This window comes from Anas platyrhynchos, chromosome 16, assembly GCF_047663525.1.
Source record: "Anas platyrhynchos isolate ZD024472 breed Pekin duck chromosome 16, IASCAAS_PekinDuck_T2T, whole genome shotgun sequence".
Taxonomy (NCBI): Eukaryota; Metazoa; Chordata; class Aves; order Anseriformes; family Anatidae; genus Anas; species Anas platyrhynchos.
The window spans coordinates 14,162,686-14,181,704 of NC_092602.1; the positions used below are offsets into that span (position 1 = coordinate 14,162,686).

Here is a 19,019-nt window from a genome sequence, read left to right on the forward strand (position 1 = left end):
TGATTGCTGGCACTGCACACATTACAAATTAATCTATTCAGAACCAAGGTTCAAAGGTCTAAAATTTCAGCAGCATTCTGGTTTTAAATCCTGGTAGGAATGGCACTGACCCACATTTGGCAGAGGAAAACAATGTGCATTCAGTGTATCACTGCCAGTACCCAGCTGAGCTGTGTTTCTCTCTTAAAACTTCAAAAGTTTTCTCTGCTAGCAGTAGTCTTTCTGAATCCTGCTCACAATCAAATTCAGTCTGTGCTTGGCCCCTTGCTTTATGCCTTTGAAGTTTATTTACTTCCTTCTGTTTATTCAGCTCCTTCTGTGAGATTTCACAGATGCTGGACCCATAATTTTGAACCTTAGGATGCTGAGTAACTCTTTGTGTCTTCCATTTTAACATGGTTTTGCCCCAAAGCAGCTGGCTATTCTTCTCTCTTATCATTTTTTCTTTCAGGTCACATTAACTCAGTGTCATATATTCCATACACTTGCAAATTCAAGTAATGGCAGGATCAAGATGTGATTTAAAAGTAAGGTGCACAGATGATGTAGTATCAAGGACAAAATGTTTCATAGCTTTCACCTTTACTTTAACTGCTGTTTCCATCTGAGTATTGTCTTCAGTGATTGGCAAGGCCTTCTCTATTTCCATACATGAAACCTCAGCATTTGTGGAAATGATTAATGATGACTACAATTTCCTACTTTCCTATAAACCACAAAAGCTCTCTTTCATCAAGAATAGAAGAAGAATGCCAACAACATTCACGGTTTAAAACAATATACAAGTTATGAAACAGTCAATTTCTATCCCTCTAATTTAGCTTTCAAAAGATAAGCTGGTCCACAAACCAAACACGATGGCTCATATTTAGGCTTACAATATTACAAAACTTTCCCTCCCCAGTACAACTTGAAAACAAGCACCGTTTTCTACTCTTGCTCTATAATATAGTCTATATCATCACAACCAAATAGGTTCTCTTCATCTGAAACAGTGAAGATTCCTTTTACATTTTCTTAAAAATATTTGGTGCTTAAGCTTCTGCTAGACAGAAACAGACTTTCCCAACCATGTGAACAAAGTACTAATCTCTCCATACCATTAAAAGCATTTTCCCTAATATGTAACACACTAGAACTTATTCTCAGTGTAATGAGCTGCCTCCATTCGGATCTCCATTCAGAGTCCACATAGACTCACTTGGAGTCTTCCAGATTTTCATTATTTATTTTTTCCCGTTTGTTTCTGGATTGTGGTCTGGTTTAGCTTTGGGCTAAAAAGAAGAATGGATTTCATATGCTGAGCAGACCTTAACCTTGTCCTTCTTTTACTTGACTTTCCTAAGGATAAACTTGGACATTTTGCAGTGTATACTTTTAGATCAAACTTTCATCCAAAGACTAAAGGACAAACCTGTATGACAAAATAGACATGTCAGTCTCTTTAAACTCATGTTTCTGTGTGGAATGGAATAAACACTTCGATTTACAGAAAATGGTGGATAGAGACAAGAGGTCAGAAGGATGAAACATGCTATGAGTTAGAATTTTATCAAGTTGAGATTTGGCATCCTGAGAAGAATAAGAAACCTCATTTTCAAAGGCCTCTTTTTTTCTCATGGAGGTATGGGGCACTAAGCAGCTGAAGAAAGATCATTCTTGTGTTTGTGAATGAAACTTATTTTTTCCACCACAGTTTAAGAAAAGGAGAATGCTCAACAAAGAGAAAGAATGTTGTAAGCTGCAGGAAAATGGAAGAGCAGAGCAGTTTAACAAATTGCCACACAGGTGGAGATGAAAGGAGATACAGACCTCAGGATGGGGAAAAAGAGAAGCAAACAATAGACTGTATACAGTGGTTTAAAAGCTGTATTTGACATGGCTTGGGGAGATAAGGAACAACAAATGTGAATGGTTAATTTATCTTAAAAACCATGAGTAAAGATGATTGGCATTCATTCGACATCCATGCAAGAAGAAAGTACCTCAACTGCTTTGCATTGGATTTGGGTATTATTCTGCAAACAAATATTTTTCTGACCCATTTGCAAATGTTGATAGTTCACAGAACCACAGAATCACAGAATCATCTAGGTTGGAAGAGACCTCCAAGATCACCTAGTCCAACCTCTGACCTAACACTAATCATACTAACCCATCTCCACTAACCCATATCACTAAGGTCTACGTCTAAATGTCTTTTAAAGACCTCCAGGGATGGTGACTCAACCACTTCCCTGGGCAGCCCATTCCAATGCCTAACAACCCTTTCGGTAAAGAAGTTTTTCCTAATATCCAAACTAAACCTCCCCTGGTGCAACTTTAGCCCATTCCCTCTTGTCCTGTCACCAGGCACATGGGAGAATAGACCAACCCCCACCTCGCTACAGCCTCCTTTAATGTACCTACACAGAGCAATAAGGTTGCCCCTGAGCCTCCCTTTTTCCAGGCTGACCAATCCCAGCTCCCTCAGCCACTCCTCGTAGGACTTGTTCTCCAGGCCCCTCACCAGCTTTGTTGCCCTTCTCTGGACTCTCTTGAGCACCTCCTTCTCCTTCTTGTAGCGAGGGGCCCAAAACTGAACACAGTATTCGAGGTGCGGCCTCACCAGAGCCGAGTACAGGGGGACGATCACCTCCCTAGCCCTGCTGGCCACACTGCTTCTGATACAAGCCAGGATGCCGTTGGCCTTCTTGGCCACCTGAGCACACTGCTGGCTCATATTCAGCCGACTATCAACCAATACTCCCAGGTCCTTCTCTGCCTGGCAGCTTTCCAACCACTCATCTCCCAGCCTGTAGCTCTGCTTGGGGTTATTGCACCCCAGGTGCAGGACCCGGCACTTGGCCTTGTTGAACTTCATGCAGTTGACCTCAGCCCATCGGTGCAGCCTATCCAGATCCTCTTGCAGAGCCTTCCTACCCTCGAGAAGATCGACACACGCACCTAACTTGGTGTCATCTGCAAACTTACTGAGGGTGCACTTGATCCCCTCATCCAGATCATTGATAAACATATTAAAGAGGACTGGCCCCAGTACCGAGCCCTGGGGGACACCACTAGTGACCGGCCTCCAACTGGACTTGACTCCATTCACCACGACTCTTTGGGCCCGGCCATCCAGCCAGTTTCTAATTTTGTCCCTGCACAGCCTCACAACATCCTTATAGTCCTCCTGAGTGACCCATCCTCTTTTCCAAAGATTATAAACCCTCTGTTTTCTCCTAAGCTCATGCCACAACTCTCTGCTCAGCCAGGCCTGTCTTCTTCCACGCCGGCTCGTCTTTGGGTATGTGGGGACAGACTGCTCTTGAGCCATTAAGATTTCCTTCTTGAAGAGTGCCCATCCCTCCTGGACTGCTCTGCCCTTCAGAACCACCTCCCAAGGGACTCTGCCAACCAGTGTCGTGAGCAGCTCAAAGTCAGCCCTACGGAAGTCCAAGACTGCGGTTTTACTGATCCCCCTCCTGACTTCGCCAAGAATGGAGAACTCTACCATCTCGTGGTCACTGCCCAAGACAGCTCCCAACCACCACATCTCCCACCAGTTCTTCTCTGTTTGTGAACAGGTCTAGAGGGGCACCCTTGGTAGGCTCACTAACCAGCTGCGTAAGGAAATGATCTTCCACACTTTCCAGAAACCTCCTAGAGTGCTTTTTCTGGGCTGTGTTGTGCTTCTAGGATATGTCTGGGAAGTTGAAGTCCCCCAAGAGAACAAGCACTGATGATTTTGCAACTTCTGCCATCTGCCTGTAGAATTCCTCATCAGTCTCCTCATCCTGGTTCAGTGGTCTATAACAGACCCCCACCAGGATGCTTGCCTTGTTGGCCTTCCTGCTGATCTTAACCCATAGGGACTCAACCTTATCATTCCCAGCCTCAAGTTCCACGACAACAAAACCCTCTCTGATACATTACTTGACACCAACAGAATTATAGAAGGGCTTTTATAATATAATATACAATTGCTGTTTTACAGAGAAAAAAGAGATATTACTTTCCTTTCTAAGATAGGCTAACTGCACAAACATGTGATTCCAGTACAAATATTACCTAGGAGTTTGACAGCTAATATGCTAATGCAAGTTACCATCTTCACTAAAAAGAGATCTTGTGGCCCACTGGGACAGAATAACAGCAAAACTGGGAACAATAAGTCTGTGACTCTAACTCTGAAATAAAATAAAGTCCTTATCCATGTGACAGTAACTGATATCACTGGAACTTCTGTGCTCAAAATTATGCATTCCTCTATATAAGGCAATTATAGCATATTTTTAATTGATCTCAAATTCCAAACAGTTGGAATGTAGGATGCTTTGAGATCACAGAGGAGACTTCTTACAAAGATGTATGATGAAACTAATTGGGTCTGGTATGAATGAATAATGTATCTGAATTCCAAGCCAAATATAGCGAGCATGTTGAGGTAACCACCAGACAGAATGTATCAGAATTAATATCAGGAGAGACATCAGTGTGTGAGTTCAACATGGTCGTATATCCTTAAAGTTCTGAAGAAGCATATGGAAGGCAATGGGCTGCTTACAAGGAATACATGTACACATGTACAACTAATTTTATAATTAGCTTTGTATCTCAGCCTCCACTACCCTGAAAGTACCCCATTACCAAGGGTTATCTCAAGAAGAGAGACTGCTTCCCCAGCAAAATAAATTCCAGAAGTTAACAAAGAAATCTTTCTGTAGAACCATTGGAAACATTGAATATTCTAGGAAAAAAAAAAAAAAAAAAAAAGGAGCTACAAGAATTTTTTTTCCATTAAACAAACAAAACAACAACAAAAACTAACAGAGACAACTCACCTTCCTTAAACACCATTTAATAGGATACATTAATCACACATTCCACAAACTGGATAAATATGATACAGTTTGTACTTTGCAAAATTATCAAATAGACTGCTCCTGTAAATTTTATTTAATCTTGCAATTAGATAAAAACAATAAGGATTTAGCTAATAATTGGTATCTAGGAAAATCTGTTTTATGGAATAATGGTAATAAGCAAGTTGATTATTTTAATGCTTTCTTCCCTAACTGCCATCACGGTTAGTTAGTTAATTGATCGTAAAAGGAATGAACTCTTGCAAAATAGGTTCATGACTAGTTTTAAAATTAAATATGGGTTTTCTATACATGATGATATATATGACCAGAGCAGGAAATGATTAAAATAGGTGAACTAAATAAATAATAAAATATGCTGACATACCAAACCAATTGAAAACACAACACAATGCCTCTTAGATCATATTTATGATGAGAACTACACACTGCAGATGATGTTTGCTGGTCCAATTCTACTTTCTTGAAGTTGTAGAGGATCCCATCAGAGCAATGTAGGATATGTTTCCTCCTCATAAAAACCAACTTTATCTTCCATTAACCAAAAGCCCAAGGTGTTAGTCCATGAAAATTTTCACCCATGAAAAATAATCCTTCCCTTTTCATAATCAAAAGTAGCGACTACAAAAAAAATCCTTTTTTTTTTAACAGAATGTTACAGTCAGTCTTTAGACAAGTTAAAAAAAATAAGAGGACAAGAAAGTCTATGTGTAATATTTTAGAATAGAGGCTTTAAAAGCAGCTACCATAGACTTCCTCCAGTATTTTATAGTTAGGGTAACCACATAAGAAAAAGGAATGAACTAAAACATAAACGAATCTGCATCTGAAAGTCAGCTTCCACAACATAAACAAATATGTAACAGCAAAGCCACAAACCAACAAGAAAATAAAAAAATAAAAAATAAAATAAAAAATTGCAGCATTTACATATGCAGAGTTGTGTTCCCCCTCTCCCCACTCTTACTTATCTTCCCAGAAAATCTATTTTAAAATATTGCTTAATTTTAGTCATTAATTACTTTCTGACCAAGTAATATCTTTGAGTTAATATTGCTTTATATGAACATTTACTGCTAGATAATACATTATCTAAAACTTCAGGCTTACACTTCTTTTTGTCAGCTACTGGTTGTCTAATGTGAGTTCATATTTCAGTTAGTGCTTGGAAAGAAATGTGACAGATGCATAATATTTATTGCAAAGTTTGCTTATGGAACCTTCAAAACTGAAGTGCAACAAGTCAAGAGTTGGACTTGATGATCCTTAGGGGTCCCTTCCAACTCAGGATATTCTATGATTCTATGATTCTAAGTTGAGGAGAACAGAGCCCCATTCAGAGGGCAGGCTCTAAAGCAGCACAGGCAAGGCAAACATTCAGCAAGGCTGACACCTAGTAAAAGTTTAGTGAACTGCAAAACTGAGACAACAGCAAAGCTTCCAGAAAGGCAATCTAACACCTAGAGTTAAAGCAGAATCTGAGATAAACTGCTCAGCTTAAAAGCCAAGTTTCCAGAGAGACACCAGCATGTAATGGAAAGTCAACCTAAATTCTGGAGGGAAAGAAAACTAGTTTAAATCTTTGTTGTTTTGTTACCTGGGGATCTGAAAATAGTAGTCCTGTATCCTTATGTTTTATTATTGCTGCATTCCCAGGAATGTTCCTTGCCAGCACTGGAATATCTAAATCCATTGCCTAGAGGAATACGAAGAAAGGAAACAACTGTTTATAGGGATAAACGGATTATTAGGATATAGGGATTTTTAGATGTTAATGATGACAACATTAAAATGAAAAGCAGAAGCAATTAATCCAATCTTTCTTTCTCTTCAAACTTTTAGCTGAAAAATATCATTTCTAAAGGTGAACTCATATATGGACCTTCGCTGAAATATTTTCTGTACATTTTTATCAGTCTTGTAATGTTGAAAATATTTTCAGAAGCAATAATCAATTCAGAAAATCAAGGGATAGCTTTGTCATCCTTTATTCTTTTATTCCTCAAGTATGCAGTTTGTTTCCCATTGGAAGTTCTTGACAGAGTTGTCACTCTACCATTATCGTGCACGGATGAGATTATAGCACAAAAAGCCAACTTTCCCCAACATAGAATATCTGTTCTCTTGCTCCATTAAAACACATTTTTTCACATATTTTCTACATGTGCAGAACTGGAGAGAAGTGGGCAGCACCAATGAGAGCAAAGGTCACAGTGGCTCCTTCTCCTCAATTCTGACTCCTATTCATTATATAAAGCTCTGGAAGGAATTTTGCTTTTGACAGTGTCTGTCTCTATAGCCAGTCTTGGACTTTGAGTGTTCAGGGAATATAGGGAAGCATGCAGTGACATAGTTTCTGTCTGTGAACAATAAAAAAAAAAAAATCTACCCCAAGGAGGGTAGAGAAAAGGTTATGCTTTCGGAACATTACACTTTCAAAACATATTACCTACAAAGCTATTGGCATAGGATTCGTCAGAGACTAAGGGATACATCTGAAGAAGTAGAATTTGATTCCACATAAACCGTGGGCTGGTTGTTTGATTTATTTATTCACTTATGTATATTACTTATATACATAAGATACTTATATTATTTATATACTTATGTATGTATATGCATATATGTTTATGTAAACATATACAGTAACAAAAAAAGGAAAGGAAGCATGGAGGTCTCAACATGGTAGTATGAGGTAGCTAGCTGATAGCACTTCAGGCTGCCTGCAGGATCAGGAGAAGAGATGCAGCACAAAATCTGTTCAAAGCCAGTAAACCATTTCCAAGAGACCTAAGGCCAGGCAACTTTAAAAAATATGGCTTAGATTTTGAAGTACCTAGTATGCAAATCCTGGCCACTCAGCTCTCTTACTCATGCATATCCTAATCTAAAATTTTAATTGCTATTGATGAATTTGGATTCTTGAGATGCATTGACTGTAAACCTAGAAAAACTCATATTGCACAATTATCACAGTGTCAAAACAGAAAGCTATTCTCTCCCCCAAATCTTCAATCCATTTCGTACTGTTTCCCTGTCACTTCTGAGTGAATGCTTTTTTAATTACTGTCATTAATTGCTCCTGGGTGGGGAGCAATTTTCCTTCACTCTATGAAACAAGAAAGTAAAACTCCAAGTTAAAAACAAGAGAAAATGAAATAAATAAAAAAAAAAACGAAAACAAAAACAAAAACAAAAACAAGAGAATTGTTTAGACAAAACTGGAGACAAAAATACCCTGACTGGTCATGTATAGACCCAATTATGTTTTGAACAGTGAAGGAATGCTGTGACTAATCAACGTGTTAATAGCTTAAAATTTCCATGAGAAACACTGTAAATCACAACTGTAGGTGAATTTACTCTGGACACAGAAATTCTACATTCCTTCTGGCACAAACATCTGCTTTGCAGCAGTTAGCTCTAAAAATAATAACCCTTAATGACATAACTTGTTCCACACTTTGTATCAGGAACTACTCGGTCAGCTTGAGGCCAATAGGTTAATGAAGTGAACACAAACCAGACTAAATAAATGAAAAGTGTAAAAACTACAGACCAGATTTCTGAATTTTACTATCTAAAGTTGTTGAGTTTTTCTATTAAAAATAATAATTTGGTAAGATGTTATATAGTTTTCAGTCATCCATGGATTATTGTCATTTCCTCTGACTTTACTGTTAAACAAATCTGTTATCCAAAGATAGATTTTAAAAAATGATGACAGTATCTTCTTATCAGTATAGCAAAGTTCATATCACAGCAAAGTTCATACCACATCAAAGTTCACCCAGGAAATTAAATACCAGTGTCCCACTCAGCCTGACAGGTTTTGAATCTGCAGGTTGAGGAAATTGCTTTTGGCTTTAATTACCCAACGGTAGGCCTTACACGGGGTTACCATTGGCATCAACTTCTCAAGGAGATACAGAATTTCTGACTCAGCAGACTTTCAGCCCTTCCCATTGACAGGCTTAAATGCCCTTGCATTCAATGTGCTGGCTGTTGTTACAGAATCACAGAATTACAGAATTTCTAGGTTGGAAGAGACCTCAAGATCATCGAGTCCAACCTCTGACCTAACGCTAACAGTCCCCACTAAACCATATCCCTAAGCTCTACATCTAAACGTCTTTTGAAGACTTCCAGGGATGGTGACTCCACCACCTCCCTGGGCAGCCCGTTCCAGTGCCTCACAACCCTTTCAGTAAAGAAATTCTTCCTAACATCTAACCTAAAACTCCCCTGGCATAACTTTAGCCCATTCCCCCTCGTCCTGTCACCAGGCACATGGGAGAACAGGCCAACCCCCACCTTGCTACAGCCTCCTTTAATGTACTTATACAGAGCAATAAGGTCACCCCTGAGCCTCCTCTTCTCTAGGCTGAACAAGCCCAGCTCCTTCAGCCGCTCCTCATAGGACTTGCTCTCCAGGCCCCTCACCAGCTTCGTCGCCCTTCTTTGGACCCGCTCAAGCACCTCGATGTCCTTCTTGTAGCGAGGGGCCCAAAACTGAACACAGTACTCGAGGTGCGGCCTCACCAGAGCCGAGTACAGGGGGACGATCACCTCCCTTGAACTTCTGAACTGAAAACCAAGAGCTTAATAGTGGTTTTGAAGGGTGTCAGCATTATTTGTCATCTGCCTAAGGCCTTCTCCTCACCTCTGTGTATCTCTTTCTTGAAAAAACAAAACTGTGAGAGTTTTTCTGGCTTGGCCAATTTCCAAACAAGCAATTGTCCATTCAAGAGAAAGAGCACCATTAAATAAAAAGAGAAAGAAAGAATGAAAGAAGAAAACACGCATAACACTATACAACCACACCAGGTGTGACAACTTATGTCCACAATAGTTATCCACAAAGCACAGAGGAGTTTGGATTTGAGTATATCAGACACAGTGAAAAGCGAACACTGTGCCAACTGCCCATCGATAGTGACTGTCAAATACAAGTGCCCCATGGCAGTTCTGTCCTAGACTGTATGTCCTGCTGTGGTTTTACAGGATTGCACAGTACCGCTGTACTACATTGTAGACTAGACCATAGTGCACATTATTTATTTATTTATTTATTTATTTATTTATTTATTTATTTATTTAGTCATCTCAAGACATGTTACTCCTGTTTCTGAACGCTATGTAGTTGATGGCTCGCTGAAGCTGGCCACTAAGTTTATATTTAATTTTCCATAGTTTCTGGACTTAAAAGGAAAAGATATTTGTTCTGTCTCATAGACTTTGAGGCCAGTAACTGCTACATTGCAAAACTTTAAGGCCCCAAAACACATAGGTACCAATGAATTATAGCTACTGAAAGACAGAACAGATGGCCCAATACATATGATGAGGGGCTGGCTTTATACCAAACAGCCTTAAAACAAATGGACTGTGCTGTAAATAATTACTGCATGAAGTGGCTTAGAATTTAATTTAGATACTGAGTCTATTTTTAAGCAGTAAAAAGAATCATTTGCATTGTTGAAAATATGTATTATTTACTGACCTAGGTTCCACAAATAATAGAATAAAGTAACATTTTAGTCCATTGGCCATCTGTTTGGCTACGTTATCCTGAATACAAATGCATTTTAATGCTATGTCAGAAGGGTGCTGGGTGCAAATTCTAGCTTTGGAATCAAGTTATACAACAAGCATTTCTAACCCGTAGTGTGGGGCTTATAGAATCAATACAGTTTTTATGTACTATTTTGTCTTTTTGATTGCCCCTTCTTTTCATCCTCCTATACTATACATCTTTTTTGGTGGCCCCTCTTCAAATTTACTCCACCACAACATCCCTTTTTCGTTTCTGTAGTTTGCTATGGCTTATATTCCAAACTACAAGGCCTGTACTTCACATGTTGTTTAAGACTAGATTTTGCCCTGCAGCAGAATAGAGACTGGACATCCTTCTCTCCTATGATAGATTTTTTTAATTGGCTTTTTATGTGTATATGTGAAGGCATAGTAATTGAATAATTTCTAGAATAGTCAGAAAACACGTGAGAGCACAAAAAAGTATTCTGATGAAGTGGTGCTGGACTCCAAATCTTTTGCTTTTCAACTATATAGAGAATATGCAAAATTTTCAAGCACTAGTGCCTGTTTCACCAGCACTTGCACAGTAATGTGCATAACTCCCAAGAATTATGATCTGAGGTGTATTTCAAATGCTCACTCTAATGCTTGTTTTCTCTTCTTCAAATGCCAGACAGAAAACAGATTAGTTACAGCAAAATCTCTGAGATAACAGTACTAGATGACAAAGTAATTAGCTACAGTTTCTAGTTCTTTCATACCTTAAAGCAGGTTTGAAATAGATATGATTATATATTTACCTGATTTATCTATTATATATTTTTCTCATACTAAAAGCAAGCTATGTTATGTGCTCAGTGTTTACAGATTCATGACCTGGTTCAATTTTGAAATTCCAAAAGAATCCGAGTTGCATTTCCAAATGCAAGCAAGATGTTATTTCCAGCCTATGAACAAAAGTTTTTTTCACATAGTTTTCTGCCTTATTAATTTAACAAGATCTTAGCAGATGGCCCTTCCTACTGTTAACCATCTCCGGCAGGGACTTTATTAGACCGACACTTCTTCTGAGAGGAAGAGATATTTACAGTAGGATATTTCATAAGCAAGTCATCAAATCCTACTGTACAACTGTCTAGTAAACAGACATACAGTATCAAAAACCTTATCACTTTAGAAGAAGCATTCAAATGAATCTGAGGAAATAAAAAGGGCATGCTTCAGGTAGTTTCTTAAGAAGTAACTAAAGATCTAATTCTGCTTTATGAGATGATGGGAACAACTCTGACACTGTAATCTAGACTAAGCTTCCTCCTAATTTTACAGGGTTTAACCAATAGTCAATGGCCCAGAGGACACACATTCATTCCTTATTGCAATATTTGAACAGCTCAGAATCAAAAATGTTTTTTTTTTATCTGCCATGTGAAAAAGTATCCATATTTTCTAAGTGAAAATGTGGATAAAGGACCAATCAACTGATCCGTCCAAGGTCACATGCAAAAATCCTGACTCAACTGAGACCAGAGCTGTTGTCTCACACCACCTGTGTCATACCTATTAGACTTTCCTTCCTATAATGCAAGATTGCAGTTTGTGCCTGCAATTGGTAATTCATTCACTTGTATCAGATATGCACCCGAACTAGCATGCTCAGGCTTCTGAAAGTATGCCAGCTCTTTTTATCGCTATTATATGACTTCCATGATAAACTCCAAGCTATGAGTTAAGAGATTAGGTTACCTTTCCTCCACTCTTCAACAACAAGGCTAATATAGGACAGAGGCTGGTGGAAAGAGGGTTATACCTGTTATAGATTTATTTTTCTCCCTGTGAAGATCTCCCTGCACAGGATCATAATTTCTAAACAAGAATATGTAGTCTTTTTGTGGTTCTTTATAATAATTCTTACATAACTACACACAGGAAGGTGTAGCAACATAAGAGCTAATACAAAAGGTAAGCAGCTATCAACAGCAACTATCTCACCCATCAACAGCCCCATTTTTCTGAACTCACTTTGGGACTGGGAGAGCAAAACTCTCAGGAGCACCTCCACACAAGCACTCCCACCGAGGGAGCAGATTAAGAGGCAGCACCACAGAAGAGCTAGATGTGTCTTACTAGAGATACTAAAGAAACTATGAAATTTCATCAATCCTGGTGTACCAGTGTAAAATGAAATGAGTAGTGGTAAAATGTGAACTGTGACAGCTCAGAAGCTCATATGTAGAGGAAAGCAAAAATCAGTAATCCCTGAAGCAGGCTCAACATTACCTTTGAAATAAACTGGAAATATCATTTTGCTTAGAGTTACTACATATTTGTTAAGACACTGTATATGCAGGATTGCTCTCTTCCCTGATAAAAGCTGAGGAAATTGCCTTTTAACTGCTCAAATCTGATTGGATTCCACAATATTTTGCAGAAAATTATTCGAATTGACTCATCAGTCCTGCATTTTCATAACAGCTTGTACCAGGCCAAGCACACTTGCACTTCTGTTGCCTTGTCTTTTAACAGTCTCTCTGTTTTGCTTATTATTATTATTATTATTTTTTTTTTTTTTTTTACTTCTCTAACTCACTGACATTCTCAGGAAGTAAATCAGATTTATTTTTGGTCAACTGTTCTGTGAGTGCTCCTGAAGGGAACATGTAGCTGGCTGGAAGGAGGTGACAGGTACTTAACATTTACTTCTCTGAGTCACTGACTTGGTTGTGTGTACTGTGTTAATACACTCCATTTCATCTCAACTACTGCCACACTGATAAATTTGGAAATGTCACAATCTGTAGTATTTTTTGTTTATATAGATAGCATTGTTGCTCTGAAGAAGCATCTGGTTTCACCTCTGTGATCTCTTCTCAGAAAGAAAATACAAATTTGTTATCTTACCATCACCTGATTTTCCTAATTCTCACCATGTTCACTTAGTTCTTACTTATGAACACCTTTAGGATGTGTGGATGAAAAGCATGCTGGAAATGCAATGTGTGATTACTCATTACAAACAGCAAAATGTAATTAATTAACACAAATTGTATAATACTTTCTGTGATCATCTGAGATCATCATTCAGCAGCCACAAAGAAAAAAGAAAGTAAAAAGCATCCAACCAAAGAACTTCCACTTTATATATATTTATTATGATCCTGGAATCTATTGATACTAAGCAGGGTCCTACTTTGACAAGTATGAAACCTGGTTATTAATTTTCAATACTGTTGACATAAAAAATTAAATGAGCATGTCATTCATTCATTAATCATTTCATAATTAAATAACCAAATAAAGCTCTTAGATTGCTTTTTGAAAGGATGTAAAAATAAATGAAAGTCTATTCTAGCAACATTGTAGCAAAGTAGATGTTTTATCAAAAATAGTGACATCCTTAGTAAATCAGAATGATTCTCGTATCTCACATCTATATTGTTAATTTAACAGGATTGATAAAATTACATTCAGTCCTTAAAAAAATTAGACAAACCATAAAAATCTGTCAGTTGAAGGGATAAAAATCTTAATAAACGACACTTGCAAAAAGAAATAGTTTAGTTTTGTCTTCACTAGCTTTGAAACATGGACATAAAATGTTGACAAACATTTCCAGTGATAAAAGGCAATTTCAGATTCACTGTAACCTCACTGATAAACATTGCTAAGATGCAATTACCTCCAGGATTGCAGCAGACATCCCCTCTGAAATTGAGCTGTTCACCACAGCAAAGCACCTTTTCATAGCAGCATGAAGATCATCCTGTGGCATCTCCTGTAATAAATGTATTCCAGGTGCCCTAGAAATAAAATGCACACAAATAAGACATCTTCTAAGAACATACTCTCAGAATTCTTCCTAAAACCGAAGACAATGATGAAAGATGGTCAGAGAAGTTCAGGCATGGTTCTGATATTAACGATTGCTTTCCCATGGGCAAGCCACTTTGCCGTGTTTTTGTTAGCTTTCTATAAACGCATATATTTCTATAAATTTATAAATGCAATTATAAACGGGTATATCTTGCTACCTACCACTTCACTGTCTGTTCTTCTGGAGTTTTAGAACCAATCACTTAACACCAGGCTCTGTTAACCACAATCAGTCAGTCTCACAGATGAAGGAGCTGAGTTCGATGGTGACTTTTGAGAAACATAGGGAAAGGGAGCACAACGGTCTGAATGGTCAGCTGCAGGAGATGCTGACTTTTCAGATGTTGGCTTTTTGGGATGGATCAAGGTTCTCAAACATATCATCTGCTTCTTCTTTTAGGATAAGCACTTTTCTCTTCTGAATGTTTACATTCTTCCTGTTGTCATCTTCCCCAGTTTAAGCAAAGTCAATCAAATCAAGGGTGCAGAATGGAATAATAGGGTAATGAGGTGTTCAGTCTCAAATGAAGTGGGTGGGACCTTTAGGATTTTTTTTCAAAGAGCCAGCATCTCCTCCTGTTGATGAGTCCACTCCTGCCTCTTTATCCTTGACATGAGATCACAAAGCCAGATGGAAAAGCATTTGACCCTAACACCGGCCTCCTCCCCCCCATCAACTAGACTTTGTTAGAAATTGATGTTCTGATTCTGCAGTAACATCCAGCTTCTGCAGAGATAAATAACTATATTAGGGGAAGTATTAATGCATGATTACAGGAAACACGTTTCCCATAAATAACCTGATAAAAAAATTATCTGTCTGCAAAACAGATACTTTATGCAGATTTTAATTCAGGCATATAGCTGATATTATCAATCTGAGATAATATGTTTGTTCTGTTCTAGCCAGAAAATTCTAGGTTTTGCAGTCAAAAAAAGAAATACCTCTGTTCTCTAAAATTTATACCTTCCAGTCAGGAAACTCATAAAGTAGGGGCAGAAAAAAGCTACACATGGTTATCTTTTCTACGTACTCATTCACCCACCAACAGGATGCAACATCTTGCTGAAGTCAAGATGAAAGACACAATGATACATAAAAAAGTAATAAATATGAATCATACCTGATCCTAAGTCAGATGTGACTTAACATAAAACGTGAAGAGATCTACTGGCTAATCTAAAATTTAAAGTATGTAGAATAGGTGGTCTGAGAATATCACATGCCAAATAATCCAAATACATTTGTTAGTCATACAGAGAGTTTGAATGTATGACCATTTATATATAAAAAAAGCATTTATGCACATGATCTTAAAAAGCTACCCAGCCAGTTGCTTTCATTTGGAGCAGATAAAAGGCTTAACATTAATTCTTACCTCTTAACTTTTTCTTTAACTTCATTTGTAAAAAGTGGATCAACCTAGAAAGGAATATACACACAGGTAAAGGGCAGTACTGCAGCACAACATTTGAAATACCAAGAAAAGAAAAATAATTTTTAGTACATTTTTTAATAAAATGTATGAGTATGCTGAGCTTCAAAATCATAACAAAGATCAGTAACTTGGTGGAGTTACACTTGACTCTTCAGACAAATGCTCTTGTGAAGACTGACTCTTAGAATACCCAGCTAGGGGTGTGAGTGCACAGCACAGCAGAGTGAATTGACTACCCCAGTCTCAGTTTCAGTGACTAACCTGATGCAGTGGAGCTCTGGGCTGCTGTCAAAAGGGGAGGTTCTGTTTCTTCTCCCCTGACATCCCCCTCTGGCTGCAGGTTCTAATTAGAGGTAGATCTATTTAACATGAATGACTGCTTTCAGAAGACTTTGCAAAGGCTAACGTGATTCAAATGATGGATTTGACAACTTACTGCCTAAGTGAGGAGCCAAGCAATTGTCCCTTTATGTATGAGGTTACCAGTGTGAGGAAGGGAAGGAACTTTTCAGACTTTAGTTAACACAGAAAGCAATCTGCATGTAAATGGTGACAGGCAAATAGATGTTACACACTGGCAGAAACATTTGCTTGAAAACTAATAAACACAAAATTTTAAAACATAGCATAACATTGAAGACATACTAGAGTTATTAAAATGTTTTCTAAGATGGGCAATTAACTCCAACAGTTTTATTTACAAAGCTTAACTATGACTGCTACTTTCATTTAACGCATTTAAAAGAAATAAACAGAACTTGGAAATCCTTAACTAGACATGAAGAACAGAAGTAGACTGCTTTTTATTAAGACAGACTGCTATATTGGATCAATTTATGATAGCTCACACAGCATACAGCAGTTGTAAGTCCTGGGAACAATATGGCTCATTTTTTTAATCATGTTAATATTTTTTTTTCATTTTTGTTTTGTTTTGCTTTTACACGCTAAAAGATAGAAAGCCCTAACAAAGCATTTTAGAAAACCCTCTTGGAAAAAACTCAGAATTGATTTTATGATGGTGTACATTGAACACAAGAATAATTATTTAATGAAAGCAGGGCTTCATAAATCAAAAGGTACAAGCAAATCAGCACTGTACTAAGGAATGAACTCCTACTGCATGCAAAAAAAAAAAAAAAAAGACTTGTGTAACTGTTTAGAAATGTATTTTTGGTAACAGCTGGGGAAAAAATAAGGTACCCTTTACTGAAGCACTTCCTAATCCGGGTGACAGTATGCTACAGACCTGTACACGAAGCCAGCATTGTCAAGTCACAGGTTCCTTGGATACTTTATATTGAACTTTGTGGCTGCTATTTCTGTATAAACATCTTTTCAGCTTTCTCCCTAAAGTACTATTTTGAGTTCCTCTCATGAGGAACTATACCGAGTTTCCTTTAAAATCAATGGAGTACTTGGAAGTGATTTAACATGCAGTGGGATATGGTCTTTTGCTCTTCTACCTTTAGAAGGCTAAAAAAAACTACAGCTTGTGACTCATAAAATTTGTAAGATATTAATTCCTATCCTATCTACTTCTCTGGAAGCCAAGAAATTGCCATCTGTCTCAGGAACAGAACAATCCTTTAAGCAGCATTCTTCTATTGGTAGATATTCCAAGAAGTCTGGCCTGAATATAATTCAGTTAAAATATTACTTTCAGGATGGGTGTAGCAATGACTTAGAGAAGTGATCCCCCTGAGCTACATTTAGGAACTTGTGGGGGCACAGTTATCTAACCACAGTCTCAATATAACAGAAAATTGAATACAACATAAGCTGTTCAGTAAGTTGGAAATACATTTAAAAAATGTGAATGTTTCCAAAGCCAACTGACTGTGGCAGGATGCCTAGGAACTCAGCAGTCTCAGAAAAAGCTACTGAAAAGGCAAAATTATTACTTCTGCCCCAAAAGTCTCCATAGTCCATTTCTTCTATACATAGATGAGTGTTTGTTGTCATACTTTATTTTGTTACCTTTCAACATACCAGGCAAATATGATCAACAGTTACCTATCATCTTCTGTTAAAAAATCCTCCATCCATTTTTAACAGAGGAAGAGCCTTCAGAGAGCTGCACATTTGATCAACTAACAAGACCAGATATCCTTTAAAGAAAGATCTGTGCTGCTGACCAGCAAAAAAATATCTGAGATGTTTGACAGTGCCGAAAGTTACCAAATGCTGCCTAAAGATGAAGGTGCCTGTTAAGAACAAGGCCTACCATGACCAAAATCTTTCAGAACTTCTATACAGTATACTACATTGCTGTAATATGAAAATGAACTCAGAGTGAAGCAATGGCCCAGAAACATCTGCATTGTGATGTTGTGGCTGTTGTGGCCCTATAGACATCGTAGAAAAACAAAACAAAACAAAACAAACAAACAAAAAAACAGGTCTTAGTACACTTAAAGTTCTGTCAGATTATCACCCAGAGTACTAAAGAGTCAAAAGCTACATCTGCAAGCATATTCAGTGTAGATAGGAAGAATTTGCTCAGTTGGTCTGGTTTGTGAGGCTTCAGCAGTATTGCTGTGAAAGAAATCAGCTTTATTCACAGCTGCAGGTAAACCCACATTACAATTTTTATCTGATCAATGTTGAGGAGGCTCAGCAAGACTGAGCTTCCCATAGAACTAAATAACATAATTACTGTATGCAATGCAACATAATCTGCCTGCAGCAAATGCACTAGAAATTTAAAATCCTAGCTAAAACACTAAATTCAGCCATTCAACATTATCTTTTCCATACACTAAAAGATTAAGGAAATTAAATGTTTTCAGACCTAACCTGTAGCTCTACTACTTCAATTCAGGACAACTAACAACTAGCCAAAAATATAGTTTTAATTCAGCTGAAACAATTTGGCAGCTAGCATCTAAATTAACTTACTTTCATCCTTTAGTGATATTACAACACTATGGGAGAAATATCTTTAAATATTTTACAGATGTTAGTCATTGATTCCTTTGCACTGCCACAGGTTTGACTCCTATGCACTGCCTCAGGTTTATTTCTGGTAACTTACTATGAGAAAGCAAAACAAATTTAAAAAGATGACCAAAATGTCTAAAATCCTCACTGGAGGCAGGAAGCACATCTTTTAATTCTAAAGCACAGCTTCATTACACCTGCTCTAGTTTTACCTTCCATATAAGTTCACTTTCAAACCATTTTGTGTATTAGTATAAAAAAAATGCCGATAAAATAAAAATGTAAAAATAGGTTTAAAAATAAAATATTGTCTTTATATTTGCAAAGAACAAAACAGAATGAGAAAACAGAAACATATTTG

General features: G+C 37.6%; 1 protein-coding gene across 7 annotated transcripts in view; it reads right to left on the bottom strand.

Moving 5' to 3' along the window:
- The window catches only part of GLT1D1 (glycosyltransferase 1 domain containing 1), an 86,859-nt gene that overhangs the window by 28,559 nt on the left and 39,281 nt on the right, over window positions 1-19,019 (bottom strand). For all 7 annotated transcript variants that reach the window (XM_038187430.2, XM_038187428.2, XM_027469877.3 and 4 more), the window contains 3 exons: window positions 15,656-15,699; window positions 14,083-14,203; window positions 6,466-6,564 (listed from right to left, as the gene is read on the bottom strand). In XM_038187430.2, coding sequence (XP_038043358.1) covers window positions 6,466-6,564; window positions 14,083-14,203; window positions 15,656-15,699 — 264 coding nt within the window. The remainder of the gene's footprint in view (window positions 1-6,465; window positions 6,565-14,082; window positions 14,204-15,655; window positions 15,700-19,019) is intronic.